At 36.4% G+C, this 15040-nt stretch overlaps 1 protein-coding gene across 1 annotated transcript in view; it reads right to left on the bottom strand.

Moving 5' to 3' along the window:
- Positions 1-15040, bottom strand: part of LOC117174188 — a 1286801-nt gene that overhangs the window by 468799 nt on the left and 802962 nt on the right. The window contains exons 8-10 of the mRNA XM_033363042.1: positions 10673-11025; positions 10422-10590; positions 10209-10324 (exon numbers count right to left, since the gene is read on the bottom strand). Coding sequence (XP_033218933.1) covers positions 10209-10324; positions 10422-10590; positions 10673-11025 — 638 coding nt within the window. The remainder of the gene's footprint in view (positions 1-10208; positions 10325-10421; positions 10591-10672; positions 11026-15040) is intronic.

Below are 15040 nucleotides of genomic sequence, written 5' to 3' on the forward strand. Positions count from 1 at the left end.
TCAAAGAGTAAGGTAAGGTAAGTTCGGTCCAATGTGAAGGTTTTGCTCACTGTCTTCTTTGATTACCGTGGCGTAGTCCATCAGAAATTCTTACCACAAGATTGTACGGTCAATAAGGGGTATTACCTTCAAGTTATGCGCCGTTTGCGACAGGCGATACGCAAAAAACGTCCGGAATTTTGGAAAAACAATTCGTGGCTTTTGCATCACCATAATACACCTGCTCATTCATCGTTGCTTGTGAAAGATTTTCTGACCAAAAACAGCACCACAGTCATGCCTCAGCCTCCATATTCACCGGATTTGGCCCCCAGTGACTTTCTTCTTTTCCCAAAACTGAAGAGACCCATGAAAGGAGATCGATTTCGAACGATTGAGGAGATAAAAACTGCATCGCTGAAAGAACTCAAGGCTATACCACAAAATGATTATCAGAAGTGCTTCGATGATTGGAAAAAGCGTTAGCACAAGTGTATTATATCTAAGGGGGATTACTTTGAAGGGGACAACATAAATATTGAGGAATAAATGAATATTTTTTGAGAAAACCATAAAGTCACCTTATTTTTTTAACACACCTCGTATAGTGGAATAAAACGATGATATTTTTCATTTGTTTTATGATCTGTTCAATGCTAAACAAATGAAAAATATAAGTGTTTTGTCCACTATATATAAATTATATATAACTTTTTCATCGGGAAATCTTTTCAAGCCTTCAAATCTGGATGAAATGTTCGAATCTTTGATATTTTGTTGTAAAATCTGTAAAATCTAGTGTACATGCGTTTTTAAATGTTTAAAATCATAGAAATCTTTGTAAAATATTTTGAAATCTTGTAAAATGTTTTAAAACCCTCTAGAATCGTTTCAAATAATCGAAATGCTTTGAAATATTTTAAAATCGGGTGTGATGTATTCTTTCTGAAATCTTTATTTATTTTGTAATAAAAAAAAGATAAATTATATCTTAGTAAATAAAGCACTTTTCAGTAGCAAGATTTCTGTAAAATAAGATGTTTCTTTCATAATGGACTTAAAGAATTAAATTACTCTTCGAATTTTAATTAAATCACTGTTTTAAAAGCAGAAAAAATTCGGATTAAAAGTCTGATTAAGACGTTAAGCATTTTCTGTTATTGAAGATTCTTAACTAAATCGATATTGTGGATTTTCTGCCTTCATGGTTTGGAGGGTTGCCTACTGTCGGTAAGATAACATTCACTGATGATATAACAGAATAATTTGAAGTAATTACTTGTACCATTAACGCCTAGCTAAAAGTTAGCGTTATTGTCTTGAATTAAGAGTTCTTATTCTGATCCCTCTAATAGCTTAATTAAAAAAGCACCTGACCGGAAATCAGAAGTTCTGTGGTTCAATTCATAATTAGAAGGAGTAGGATCTGTTTTCAAGAAATAATTTTGATTGTAATTTTGATTGTAATAAAAATCATCGCTGATAATTTGAGCTTAACCTTAAAAAATGCACAAATGGAAATCACATTTCAATTATAATTTACAGGACATTTAATTCAAAGCCCTTCACCATAACCCACCCTCCCCTTGTTATTGTACAACATTTTCGTTACAAATGTAACACAAATATCCGAGGTTGAAATCGCTTGGACCGATAAACTAAGAGTGCGATTGGGGAAATTGTCCCAAAAGTCCTTAAAATTCACTAAAAAATTTGGGGAAATTCCCTACAAATTTAGGAAATTAGAAAATGCCTACAATTTTTGGGAAAATTTTCGTAAACTTAGGGTTATTAGATGAACGTTTATTTTTCGGCCTGCTGGCCTTAAAAAATTGACTTGCTTACACTTGCATTTTTTACAGAATTGTCTTACAAGTACGTCTTACAAAGTACCATCCATCCACACCTCATAACTAGTCCGCTCGCTCCGGTAGCCTAACCTTCCTCGCCTCGCACGCATTTCGCTCTTTTTCGCTATGCCTCGCATTACCAGCCTCTGTCTCCACGGCTAACACCTAATACTTAACTACTATTTACAATATTTACATTTCTCTTACATCTACTTCCTCTCCTATTTACAATCTTTCGTTCTCCATTCCTCTGCCTCATTCCTTCTCTTCTTCTCTATCGTACCCACACCCCCTTCACCCATGCTACAGCCTTTTTGTCACCACTTTCATGCAAAAATACCTCCATGCTTCTCCCCCTCTTTTCCACCTCTTCACCTTCCTTCAACCAATGCTCCAATTTTGCATCCCCCTTCCCGCACAATTCACACATCCTCTTCTCTCTAGAAAGCCAGAACTTATTATACTTATCCATGCACCCGCACCTCATTCTCGCTATAAGTTCCTGACTTCATTGCTCTCCTTTCTTATACAAATATTGCGCTCTCTCCCATGGCATAATCCACACATTGTTTCCGTTATACCTTGACTTTCTTATTCTCTCCTCTCCTTCTGCCCTCTCTTTCTCCCTGTCATTCTTTTGAATCAGCTCATATACCTTCCTTCCTCGTGCATTCTGCTAATTTCATCCATCTGCAATCCATTCGTTCGACTTCTTCTTATAATCCCTAAACTCGTTCTCGCTGTCTCCCTCCTAACAATATAGTTCGGCGTATTCCTTTCCAACCCCAGTATCCACTTTACATCCCTATCCTGCACCCTATTCACCTCCTCACTTCCCTTCCAACCCCACACCTCCACTCCGTAAAATAAGACACTCATCACTAGCGAATCAAATAATTTCATTCTCCTTTCAAAATCATCTGCGAACAATGTCTTCCCCAGCCCCCACACCTGCCTCATCACCACATTTGCCCTTCTCACTCTCTCTTTTATATGACCAACCACTCCCTCATTTCTTCGAAACAGCAAGCCCAGGTACACAAACTCTTTCACCTCCTGTACCGCTTTTCCCTTCCACTTCCACTCCCCTCCCCCACCTCTTCCACCTTCTTTCCTGAACACCATGATCTTCGACTTGTCCGCATTTAACTCTAACCTACTCTTGTCCAAGTAACGTCTCAACCTCTTGATCATTTACTTTAAAGCTTCTTCGCTCGTTGCCCATAGCACTATGTCATCTGCATTTGCGAGTGACCATATCCTGACTACATGTAGGGAATCATTCCAAAAGTAATGTTTGATTTTCCACGTAGATTAGGTATTAAGATTAGGATTCATATAGATACTCCTTTCTAAATTGACATGTGTAAGGTTTGACACGTGGAAATAAAGTATAACCCTTCACGTACTTGAAATTGGAAAGAAATAAAGTTTATGATTAATCAATTAAGAGAAGTATACTAGTATTATACTATGCAGCACATGGTACAGTTTAGATTTCGCTACCGCCTTTATTGTAATCTTGCGTTTCTGAGCTGGTAGTTTCTGAGAAAATCCGACAGGGCGCGACGTGTTGTCTCTTTCGCAAAAGAAATGGCTCATCGAGAGTTAATCCCGAGTGAAAATGTTTCGACTTGAGCTCGACTTGGTTATGTCTTGAGTTCGTCTCCAAGACATCGATGTCTGGCTGCGTCTTAAAACTGAGTCGAGACATAGGCCTTTGTCTTCCCTGTCGGGTCGAAGGAACCGAAAGGAGACTCTACAAAGTACCCGTAAAGACCCAATTGGGGACCCGGTCGGTTTCTTTTAAAAAACTCAAAAAAAAACAGCAAGATCAATTGTTAAACTGTTGAAATTCGGATTCTGCCTTAAACTTTCTATAAGAAACTCACGGAGTAATCGCAATACTTTTTTCAGCGTTAGACTTTTTTTAAATATCATTAACTTCTGCTATAGATGACTTCAAGCGCACTCATAATAGCTAAAGTAAGGTAGTATATTAGATGGGAATATGCAACCGCCATTGTGGTTACCCGCCAAATTCATAATCGCTAACTTGATATCGAATTTTCAAGAGATGAATTTTGGTCTAAAACCTAATTAAATAGTAGTGAGTAGCAAAATTAAAACAAAGTAAGCTGTAATAATGTGGAAAATGGTACAATTCATATCCATCTTCGCTTCTATTTTGACAAAACGGAGCACTGCAGCAGACCATTTTTCTTATATTCTCAGCTTAATTTTTATTATGAACTAGGACATGCTTATCGCATGGTTTCTTGCGAAGTTTCTAGGAACCAGAATGGTGTTTCCACATCGTGGCGCTAGCATCTAGACAAAATTCTTAAAGTTACCGACGGAACGCCTATTAACTGCTAATCAAAGAAGATGCACTTGAAGGCGCCTTCGGCCCGTGTAAATGACAGGTATTTTATTTTTAAAAGTTTTCGACGCTGCAAGAAAATGTATTGCAATTACACCGCGAATTTCTAATGCAAATTTATATGTAAAATCATTGGGTCCGCCAGGGTTACTTTTGTGGCTACGATAGGTAAAACGGCGTTTACTTGTCGCAAGTCGAGCCTTGTCTTGGCTAAGATGACGTTTACTTGTCTCAAGACGAGCCTTGTCTTGGCTGAGATGATCGGCGTAAACTTGCCTCAATACAAACTTTTTTCGGCTCATAAATGAGATTAAAACTGATGAATGAAAAATCGATAATTATTAAAATAGTTATTTTTAATTGAAAAATTCCGAATCTGTGGGTTTAAGCGAGTATATCCTTCAAGAGTTTTATTTAAAAAATAAGAATTGTAACTTTTTGGAAGACCCTCCAAAACCGTTAGAAATACGTAAAAACCAACATTTTCGGTATCATCATCAAACAAGTATAATACGTATGAAAATCCTTAGATAAGTTGATTGAATATATATATATATATAAATTTGCCATAAGGACTACCGCATTCTGCTTTTTTCCCGCAAGTGTTTTAGGATATTTTTGACACGCAGAGATGCTTTTTAGACCATTATCGTGTGAACGCTTGGGACCTCCAAGAGCGCCGATGATAAGGACGATTAGTTTAACAGAATATTCCAGGTACAACCGTTGCAACTACCTTATTAGTTCTTGCTACCTCTCTTTCTTTTCATTCTCCTTGGCAATGATGTTTTCGTCAGCTGGTGCCGCAAATTCGATAACGAACATGGTTCGCTTCGCGAAGTCAGGAAAACTCATTTCAGGCCTCGAGTAATCAACAGAAACAATTGTCGAGAATATAAAGTTCCAGTATATGCGGCACTTCCCATTCTCGACAATTGACTCGATTTCCCTAGGAGCATTTAGAGGAGCGATATTAAGGTTAATGCCATAAAAGTGACAGAGATGGTAATAAAGCAATCTTAGTGCCGCATTGTGCCTTTGAGCGTAGGTAGTTGCCGCGTGAGTTAGACAACAAGATAGTATGTGAGCTAAATGCCTGGGGTGTGCATGGCACGCCCTGCAGCTATCATCAGGAATCTTAGCTCAAAATGTGGCGACGGTATGTTAAGGTGGAAATGACACCGTCTTGGCATGCAAAACTGAAACCCTCCGTACCACACTTCAATCCGGACGATTTAAGGAAAGCAAACGTTAGCTCACAAGCCATTTACTGATCCTTCACATTTCTGTGGAGGATACCGTGCATCCTCTTAACGAGGAGCTGTTCACGAACGTTTTTCTCTTGTGCTTCCTTAATCCGGGCTTTCAGGAGTGAGTACTCGAGATAGATAAGATTTAATGCATTTTGCACACCCCTATTACTGAAGATACGTCCAAGTGTTTCAGCAGCCTCCTCCGCTGCTTTGTACAGAAACGCTCTTTTGCCCACTTCTTCGTGATTCCGGACCATTTTAAGAAGAGGGTCTCTTCCATTTGCAACTCTATGTGCTGTACCCATAATAATCCTGTTGTGAAGACATTCAAGACTCAATATTCCTCGAGCACCCTGATGGCGTGAGATGTATAGTCGCGGAACGGAAGACTTAAGATGCATGCTTTTGTTCTTATGCATAACCCTTCTTGTCCCGATAACAAGGGATCTGAGCTCGTTCTTCGTCCATGGAACTACTCCAAATGAATAGAGTCCTACCGGGACGGCAAGCATGTTCGTTGCAGATACTTTGTTCCTCGCCAACATTTCGGAAGACCAAATCTGCCGGATGAGATACTTGTATCTCCTTCGGAGAGTATCCTTTACAGATGTCACATCCTGAATGCGGCTCTGTGCCACGCCCAGGATATGAGTCTCCCCAGCGCAAAGGTGTCGTAAAGCGCTTTTATCAACGAGCTAAGGATATTCCGGGATGCCATTAAGTTTTCCTCACTTCAAATAAACCTTGGCGCATTTGTCTAACCTAAATTGCATTCCAATTTCCTCAGTATATCGTTCGACAATCGCTAGAGCTAGATGTAGTTGCTCTTTGTTTTTAGCATAGATCTTATGATCGTCCATGTAAAATACATGAGTGACCTTTCACTTTCGATCTGCAGGTTTTCCGCACAAGTACCCGTGGGAATGCGAAGTGCTAGAGATAGTGGCAATAATGTAAGGCAAAAGAGGAGTGAGCTCTTGGTGTCGCCCTGAAAGACACCTCTCTGAAAGGTGACCTTGTCACTTGTCACACGATTTTTTCCAGATGAGATAGTAAATCTCAGTTTCCAAAGCGGCATCAATCTCTCTATGCACCTCACTATTTGCGGATGAACCTTTAAGATTTCCAAAAGACAGATGATAAGTCTATGGGAGGCCGAATCGATAGCTTTCCGGTAATCAATCCAGGCCATCGATAGGTCCCGCTGGTTGAATGCTACATCTTTTCAGACACAGGTTCAATTGCGCGAACAGTCCTGTCATTTAGGATAGCTGTTAATATCTTATACAGTGTGTTCAGACAAGTTATTGGCCTCTAATTCTTCGGGTCAGCTAAGTTGTCTATTTTCAGCAGGAATACTGTGCGCCCTTGCATAAACCACTCCGGAATCGGCTCTTCCGACTTTAAATATGAGGTGAAAATACGGGCCAAATGCTGATGGTTTGAAGGAAATTTCTTCAACCAGAAGGTTTTGATACAATCTGGTTCCGGTGCGGAATAGTTCTTCATCCCTCTTAATACTTTTTTCAACTTCTCGGTAGTGATCGGTGGGCATTCTTTATCAGGTGTTATGAAGTCATCACATAGCTCCTTGAAGCTATTTATATTTTCTGAGTCTTCGTCCAGTGTATGCTGCACTTTGTAGACTTTTCTCCAAAATACTTCGACCTCCTCTGGTTTGGGCGGGTGTTCGACAGTAACTGGAGGGTCTTGGGAGAGTCGAAATGGGTCAGAAAGAAACTGTTAATTTTCTCTGACCCACCTCTCCCTCCGCTCTAGACTTCTCTTAGCATCAGATAGTATCCGTATTCTCTCAACAATATGCTGCCTGATGGTCAGCAGCTTTGACTTGTTAAGCGTGTGATAACGGGTCTGGTGTTCGCGCGCGAACTTTCGAACCTTGTCGGCAAAATTCCTGTCAGATGTAATGTAGTCAATCACACACTGAATGCGGGACGCTTACTGTCTTGTCCAGCCTATCTTTATGGCAAGTTGATGCATTCGTATTTTTGTCTTATGATCAACCGTTAGTTTTGTTTTACGCTTCGCATCGGCCAAAGCTCTCGCTGCATTATACACACAATAATTGATACGCCAGAGCTCGCGGTCCCCGGAAAAATGTCCACGAAGCCCGTCATCCATTTCAGTCAGATCTTTAGGCTTGAGAGAAACCTTGGTGTTGATGTTTCTCTGTGTCATGAAGCATCGCTCTTCCTCTATTGTATGCCTGCCCGCGGTTGGTCTTAGGGTCGCTTCTCTTTCTTTGTTGCTGGCTTGTTCTAGCTGTGGTAGAGTAGGCGTTCCGCTTACATAGCCACTTTTTCGGAGTAGTTCAGCATGGTTTCACAGACCCATCCATCGCATTGAATCCATTTTCATTAGCTCCCCCAGCTCTAGAGTGGTCGACATTGTTGGCCGACCCATTGCAGGGAGCCCTGCGCGTTCTATTGTTTTGAACTGCACTTACTACAACTATATTTGGTGTTGTCATTGTTGTTCCAACGAGAAGCTAGGGAAATTGGTTCGTCCATCCTGTTAGAGCCCTGCATGCAAGGATAAGGCTGCGTACTCTGAAAGGTCGCCCGGCATCCCAGAGTCACCGTTCTACACACCTCACCCAGGTGCCATTCAGCTTTCAGAACGGTTTTTACACCACCGCTGGGGGTTAATTCCTTCAGGACCACGTCTTGACAATTATCCGCGACTGTCTACTTATTTTTGTAACCATATTCATCAGAAACCCTTGGTACAGGGACCCTCTATCTGCAACCCGAAGACGCGTTCGGTGTATACCCTTTTTGTTAGGACAGGTATACCCGCTTGTTTTGGAGTTATAAAAATCCAACTCATGAGATAAATTTATTTCTATAAGACATAGAAACTTTTTTCCAAGACATAAAGTGAAGTCTGGCTCCGTCTCAAAACTGAGACATGCTTAAGTCGAACTTTTCGACTTCAGCATGTCTTGATTAAAGAAAAATTCTAGTCGAACTCAAGTCGAAGCATTTTCACTCGGGTAAGGCAGAAATCGACTCGTAGCAGAGCACAATTACCTAGAGCAGAGGCTACTATGATCAACTTGACGATTCTTTTAGAGCGAGACTCTGTCATTGCTACGGTCGAACTCTGAACTCGGTTTTTTTATTAATATTCCGCAAATTTTTGGGAATTTTACTTACATAAATTTCGAAATTTTAATCATAGAATATATTCCTCTTTAAATATTGGGGAAAAATTTAATACTCTTTTGCTAGTATTCCAAAAAAGTTTGAATCCATTTCCTTACATGAATAATGTGTATCTATTTTTACAAAGTTTTAGGCGATATTACACAAATTTTTGGGTAATTTTTCATATTTAAAGTTCGGGAAAATTCCCAAAAGTTGAGATATTATTACACAATTTCATAGGAAATTTTCACCATGAAATCTTGAGGAAAATTCTCCTCTTTTTGGTTAATATTCCACAGGGACGTTTAGGGAATTTTCTCTACTAATCTTTAAAGAAAATTCCCCAAAATGTGTGGAAATTAGCGGCTACACAACATTGGGGAAAATTCCCCAAGAAAATGTTTACAATGTAAATTAAACTATAGAAATAGGCTTGTGAGCATCAAATCAAGAATGTGTTTCGCGTGTGTAAACTGCATATATAACCTTGCAATTAAAAAAACAGGCGACGAATACGTGACTTTTAGGGACGAAAAGAGGGCCGAAATCCAATATGGATTATTACATCTACAGGTTTTCATGAAACCCATTAAGATCTGCATTTAGAGTTCCAAAATAGTCCTACTAAAAACTTGACTCGGGGATACAATCCGGATTGGTGTAATCTGTCAGACCGTGTAAAAAGTGGACAGTATCGGATACAATCAGGGTTCATCGAGAGTTCAATAGAGCGCAGTGAAAGCCCTTTTTTAATTTATAATTTGAAGGGGTTAGAAAAGTTGTCATTTGGGTTCAAAATAACTCCCTCGAAGTTTTATTTTTCAAAGATCCTTCCTTAATGCACCCATTTACATGAAAATAATGAAAAATCGCAAAATTCTCATTATTTTTTAGAAAATAAATACTTTGAAGGTCCAAACTAATACGAAAAGTTGTATACGGCAACTATATTCGTAACTATTTAGTGTATATTCCGCGAGAAAATATCTTATATTCACATAATGGATTAAAAACGAAAAAAATTATAAAAACTTGAATTTTCGCAATTTTCTAACAGTTATCGCACATTTTTCGACTCCCTGTTGTTCAAGTTTAAAAGTGACTGAAAAAATGTATTTCTTTATTGCTAATAACTAAAATATATTTTGTCATGAATATGAAGGTTCGACCAATGAAAATAAAATAAAAAAACTAGATGTAGAAAATTGGGAAAGGAATCTCCTGCGCCAAAATGCTTCGCCTGCTCGCGCAAACATTGAGCTACCTCTCGGTAAACAGAGTATAGTTATTGTGTGGAGATGAGGAAGTTAAGTGTCGTGTATCACGTATGGTGTTACATTGGGAAAAATAAAGAAGAAGTTTTTATAGTGTGTGAGCTGTGAAACTCGGGTAAGTATAAGCAAGTAGAATGGACAATATAGGTTATGAAGAAATAGCAGGAAGGATAAAAATGGAGAAGGCTAAGCCTTGGGAGACATGAGCGTCTCTATACATGGAATGATGAAAAACAATAAGTAATTGAAAGTTAAATGTTGCAAGATCGAGGCGAAAATAAGACACAAATTTTACATACTGTATACATCACACCGCTCCCCTTCATACTTGGTTCCAAAGCAATCACAAGTGTAGCTGTTGTAGTGATTGACACATTGACTTCCTATAAAACAGAGGTTTTCTCGAGAATGACACCTGTAAGGCAAATTTGTTATATTCACATGACATACGGTTGTATAAAACTATTAATTACTTTTAGCTGTGAAGATAATAAGCATGTTAATATAATTACTTGTCAATGCACCCTTCTTTTACATTTTCGTGTTTTGTAGCAATAAGTGGCCGAATTGGAAGAAGATCACTTGCTGACTTTCCAGAACTGAGAACCATATCTCTAATACAACCGACGAAAGATTCAATTATATATTTCACTCCATGTAAACGTTCCTCTGAGCTCAATCCTAAAATCGAAAGCAAATATGTACTTACAATGATAATCGATAACTCATTAAAAATGTTATATTCTTATTTCTATATTTCTACCTCCAATTAGAACTACGGATGCCAATTCTTCAGAAACTCCATAATTAACAATTCGTTCTAGAACTTCCAGACTTGTATCTGCTTGTTTGTCATCCACTCTTGCAATCAGTTTGGCCCCATGCACATCGATTCTTACCAAAACGTTGTGCCATTCGTCTCGATTTAATCCTTCTCCAACAGTTAAACTGGTGGATATTTTTCCAAATACGTGCACTACTTTTAATTGACCTTTTTCGACAATTACGTATAGTGCGTAAGGATCAAGGCTTTCAGGTCTATCTTTGACACTATGGTACACAAGTAATCCATGTGGTAACCTTGTACGGAACTTGAATGATATTTCTCGACATAATCTGCAAAAATAGATTTTTTAGTGTAACACTCTTAGGTATAAAGAACAAAAATTCGCCCCGTTCTATGTGAAAGTCACAAGTATCTCGGACTGTAGGTTTTAAATGTACGTTACGCGTATGCCTGTAAGAGTGGTCAGAAAAAGCTTTTTTCTAAAATGGCTCACCTAGGAAGTGTTCCTTTTGATGGCAAACTACTGATTCTTGGCAGAATGGAAGAAGTAGTATATTTTGTACCTAGAAGTAAAATTCTTTCTAACCGAGCGTTAATTTGCAATAATGAGGCGCAGAAGAATGCGAAACGCCAATCGAAGCCGGGTTTTGCAAAACAAGCGAGTATAAAAAGACGTTTGCCTTCCTGGTACACACGATACTTTATGGAACGAAGGTATGATTTACATGTTTATTATGTCTAAAATATGAGGTTAGGTTGACTCTTTCCATAATCGTACACGGAAAAAATTTGTACTTGAGGAATTAATGAACTAGTTAAGTTGTGGCGGATATGATAATTTCGAATAATTTCGAATTGTTCTGACATAATTGCAGAACTGATAATAAGTATTAAAATTCGGCGCCGTAAAAGCTTAAAATGATTATTACGAACAAGTTAAAGAGAAATTACATCTGCGCTGTGAGAACCACGGTTCTTGTTCCCTTAAAATTACAGAACTCTACTGTATTTTGAAATACACGGACGTGGCGGTGCGCTACTCATGTGTCTGTCGAAAACACAGTTGCGATACGACAGTACAGTTTCGTCAGTGTGTGTCAGTTTTGTGCGCCCCGACAGCGTATCGGCTAGATTCAATAAAGAATCACACATCATCGAAGCTTGAAAATTCGTCAACGTTTTAAATACTTTATTTAAATTGTTCTCAAACTTCACTGCACAAAATTAACCATTTTTCTGATATAATAAAAATAATGTTATCGCATAGTAGATAAAGATTCAATTTTGTCAGTAATGTATGGAAGAGATTTTGGAAGGAGTAGCCTTATACAATTTCAGTAAAATGTACATATAATTGGCAGGGTGATTAGATCAAGTACTGTTTTTAAATTTAAATCACCTAAATATCCCAGATTTTCTCCATTTTTCTTCTTGAGAGTTATTCATATGGAAATATATAAGAAACCCATATAGAATTAGTGAAATAGAATTAGTGAATAAAAATGTGATAAAATCCATTAGAATTCAAAGTGAATTTAAAAGCCTTCAAATTGAATTTAAAAAATTGAAGATTTAAATAAAATCCATTGAATTCAGTGGTTTTGAGGGAATTTAAAAGAATTGAAAAAAAAATAACTGGGAAATGGGTGTAGATCTGTATTTAATAATGCGGTTGACCCTTTGATTCTTTGTTTTAATTTTTTAAGGAAAAGTCACCAAAGTGGTATTTTCATTTTAAAAAAGCGACTAAAACGTTTTTTGAAAGAAAAAAATGTATAATAGCGACCTAAGTGTGTCAGCTCTATTTATAAAAAATTCGAATCAAATTCAAAATGTAGAATTTCATTCTACCTCAAACATTTATTTTTTATGTTCGTTAAATATCATAAAAATATTGAAAGAACGGTGTCGGATTATGTTGCACATACCAAGTCTCACTTTGGAAATGTGAAAAATAATCTGCTATTTGTAATAATTTTATGTAAATTTAAAACAATTGTAACATTTATATTGAATTTACTGGCATTTTTCTCTATAATTAGAGGAATTTCCTTAAATCATATGCAAATGTCACGAATCATATAATATATTCTGTAAAATCGATATAAAAATGTATCCTTTCGCTTTCCTGGAGAATAAACCGAGTTTTTTGTTCTCTTCAGTATATCTTAAAACTTTTGGAAAGTAGAGGGATTGGAAAGTGGAAATGGTAAATTTTGACTTGAAAAAGTTTCAAATCCAATAGCTTTATAATAAAACTTTTATAATTAGATCGTCTCACATTTAAACCTTTAAAATTGAAACATCTCATACATAAATTATTATAATTGCGTTTAAAATTAAACAATCTTAAAAAAGAATTAAATTCTTTTAATTTAGAATTTAAAAATTAAAAAGTGTGAAATTCGGCATTATAAAATCAGGGCGTCTAGCGAACCGTCATATCCGGAAATTTGTCTGAAATCTTATGTACCTTGAAAAATACGGGAAATTAATTAAATTCCCGAGCAGATCTGGAAAATATGTTGTCACAAATTTGGTAGGAAATTTAAATTTTCTGCGTCAAATTATTATTATAAAATAATAAGATTCAATGGTAAAATCGCGTGGCGAGTTTAACGTGGACGATTTATTGCTAACCAATCAGATGCTGTGAACTCTCTGAAATTTTCTACCTAAAACCAGAGGCAGGTAATCAATCTGTCTACTGATGCCAGAATACATGTGAAGGATTTCTTTGATTTTTTCTCGTAAATTCCTTATTGTATTATCGTCTTCTGTTTTAAATTATGAACTATTGGAATTGAAGCTTAAATTCTTTTTTATTTACACGGTGAATACTTTACGTGTATACAATAAAAGCTCTCAATATCATTTAATGCAATAATTTTAAATGAAATGACATATAAGTCCACGTTTTCATTTTATGCTCTAAATAAAAAAATGAATCAACACATTTTTAAATTTTGAAAATTATATAATTTTGAAGCAATTTTAGATTAGAAACATTTAAACTTAGACATTCTTCAATTGATCGTTTAAAATCAAATTCTTAATTTAATTAGCGCTAAGTAACAATTCAAGACTTTCTATTTGAAAGAATTCACTTTCAAATTGTTTACTTTCGAATATTTGATTTATAATTGCTTATTTTAAATAAACAACCCGATACTGGTAAATATTTAAAAAATGCCTTTTCTTTCATTGAAAAGTTTCAATTCGCAATGCGTTAAAATTGGAATGTTTGAAACCGAAACAATATTTGAACGTGTATAATTTGAAATTGAATAAAAGTGTTCAATTATGAGTGTATTCACTTTAAATTATTTTTTAAATGAAAATAGCTTATCAAGTTTCAATCGAACGTTTACCTTTTTTTAACTACTGAATTTGCCGTTTTCCGGTTTTCCGGGTTTAAAAAAATCCTGTACATTTCTCGGATCAGCGGCTACCACATTTTAAAATTATTAGTTTTCCTTTAAACATTTCAAAATTCAAAAAGGTCGAAAAAATGAATTTTTCCCAAATTTGTTTTCATTATTTCGTGAACATCAAAGTATATATTTTTGGTCACAAATCTTTCATCAGAAGTTTTCTCCAAGCTTTACTTTTTAATCATGTTAGTATTTATTTCAATGATTGTTATATTATTTTTAATGAACGCATATATGTTGAAATTTTTAAGCATACCTTTTTAAATATTTTCTTACAATTTTTGTGTGTTTTGATTTGAGCGATTTGGTAAAAGATACAACATTTCGACATCAAATATTTAATATTAAGCACAAATATTTTTGACCGCTCTTTTAAAAATATTGGGGAAAAAGTGAAAATAATAAAAAAATTTTGGGCTTATACACCGTCCAATATATTTGATTTTTTTACAAAACTGTCCAAATTTTTTCTTTGACTCTGCGAAGATGTAAAATTTGAACAAATAAGTCGTAATCATTTTAAATTGCAAAATTGTTTATCAATCTAGTGTTCAAGTGTAAGAAAATTTCGAATGTTTGAAACTTATTACTTCTAAGTTCAGACATTTCATTTCAACAACATTTAAGTAACAAACGTCAGGAAAATATCCGAGGTTCAAAAAAGAAAATTAAATATAACTCGATCCACCAAAAATGTTGGGTCCGGCACTGGTCGTTTCTCATAAGCGTTAAGAATTTTCTTGGTTAGTATATAATGTCTACTTCGGCCAATACCCTCATCGTGCAATATTCTACGTTAGATTAGTGCGTTGTATACCAGGTGTATACATATGAAACCGGTATTGCCATTTAGCGGCCAGTAGGCACACTTGTAGGCACTGTCGGAACTTACCATTTGTGCTAATTGGCG

Source organism: Belonocnema kinseyi, chromosome 6 (assembly GCF_010883055.1).
Source record: "Belonocnema kinseyi isolate 2016_QV_RU_SX_M_011 chromosome 6, B_treatae_v1, whole genome shotgun sequence".
NCBI classification, from domain to species: Eukaryota; Metazoa; Arthropoda; class Insecta; order Hymenoptera; family Cynipidae; genus Belonocnema; species Belonocnema kinseyi.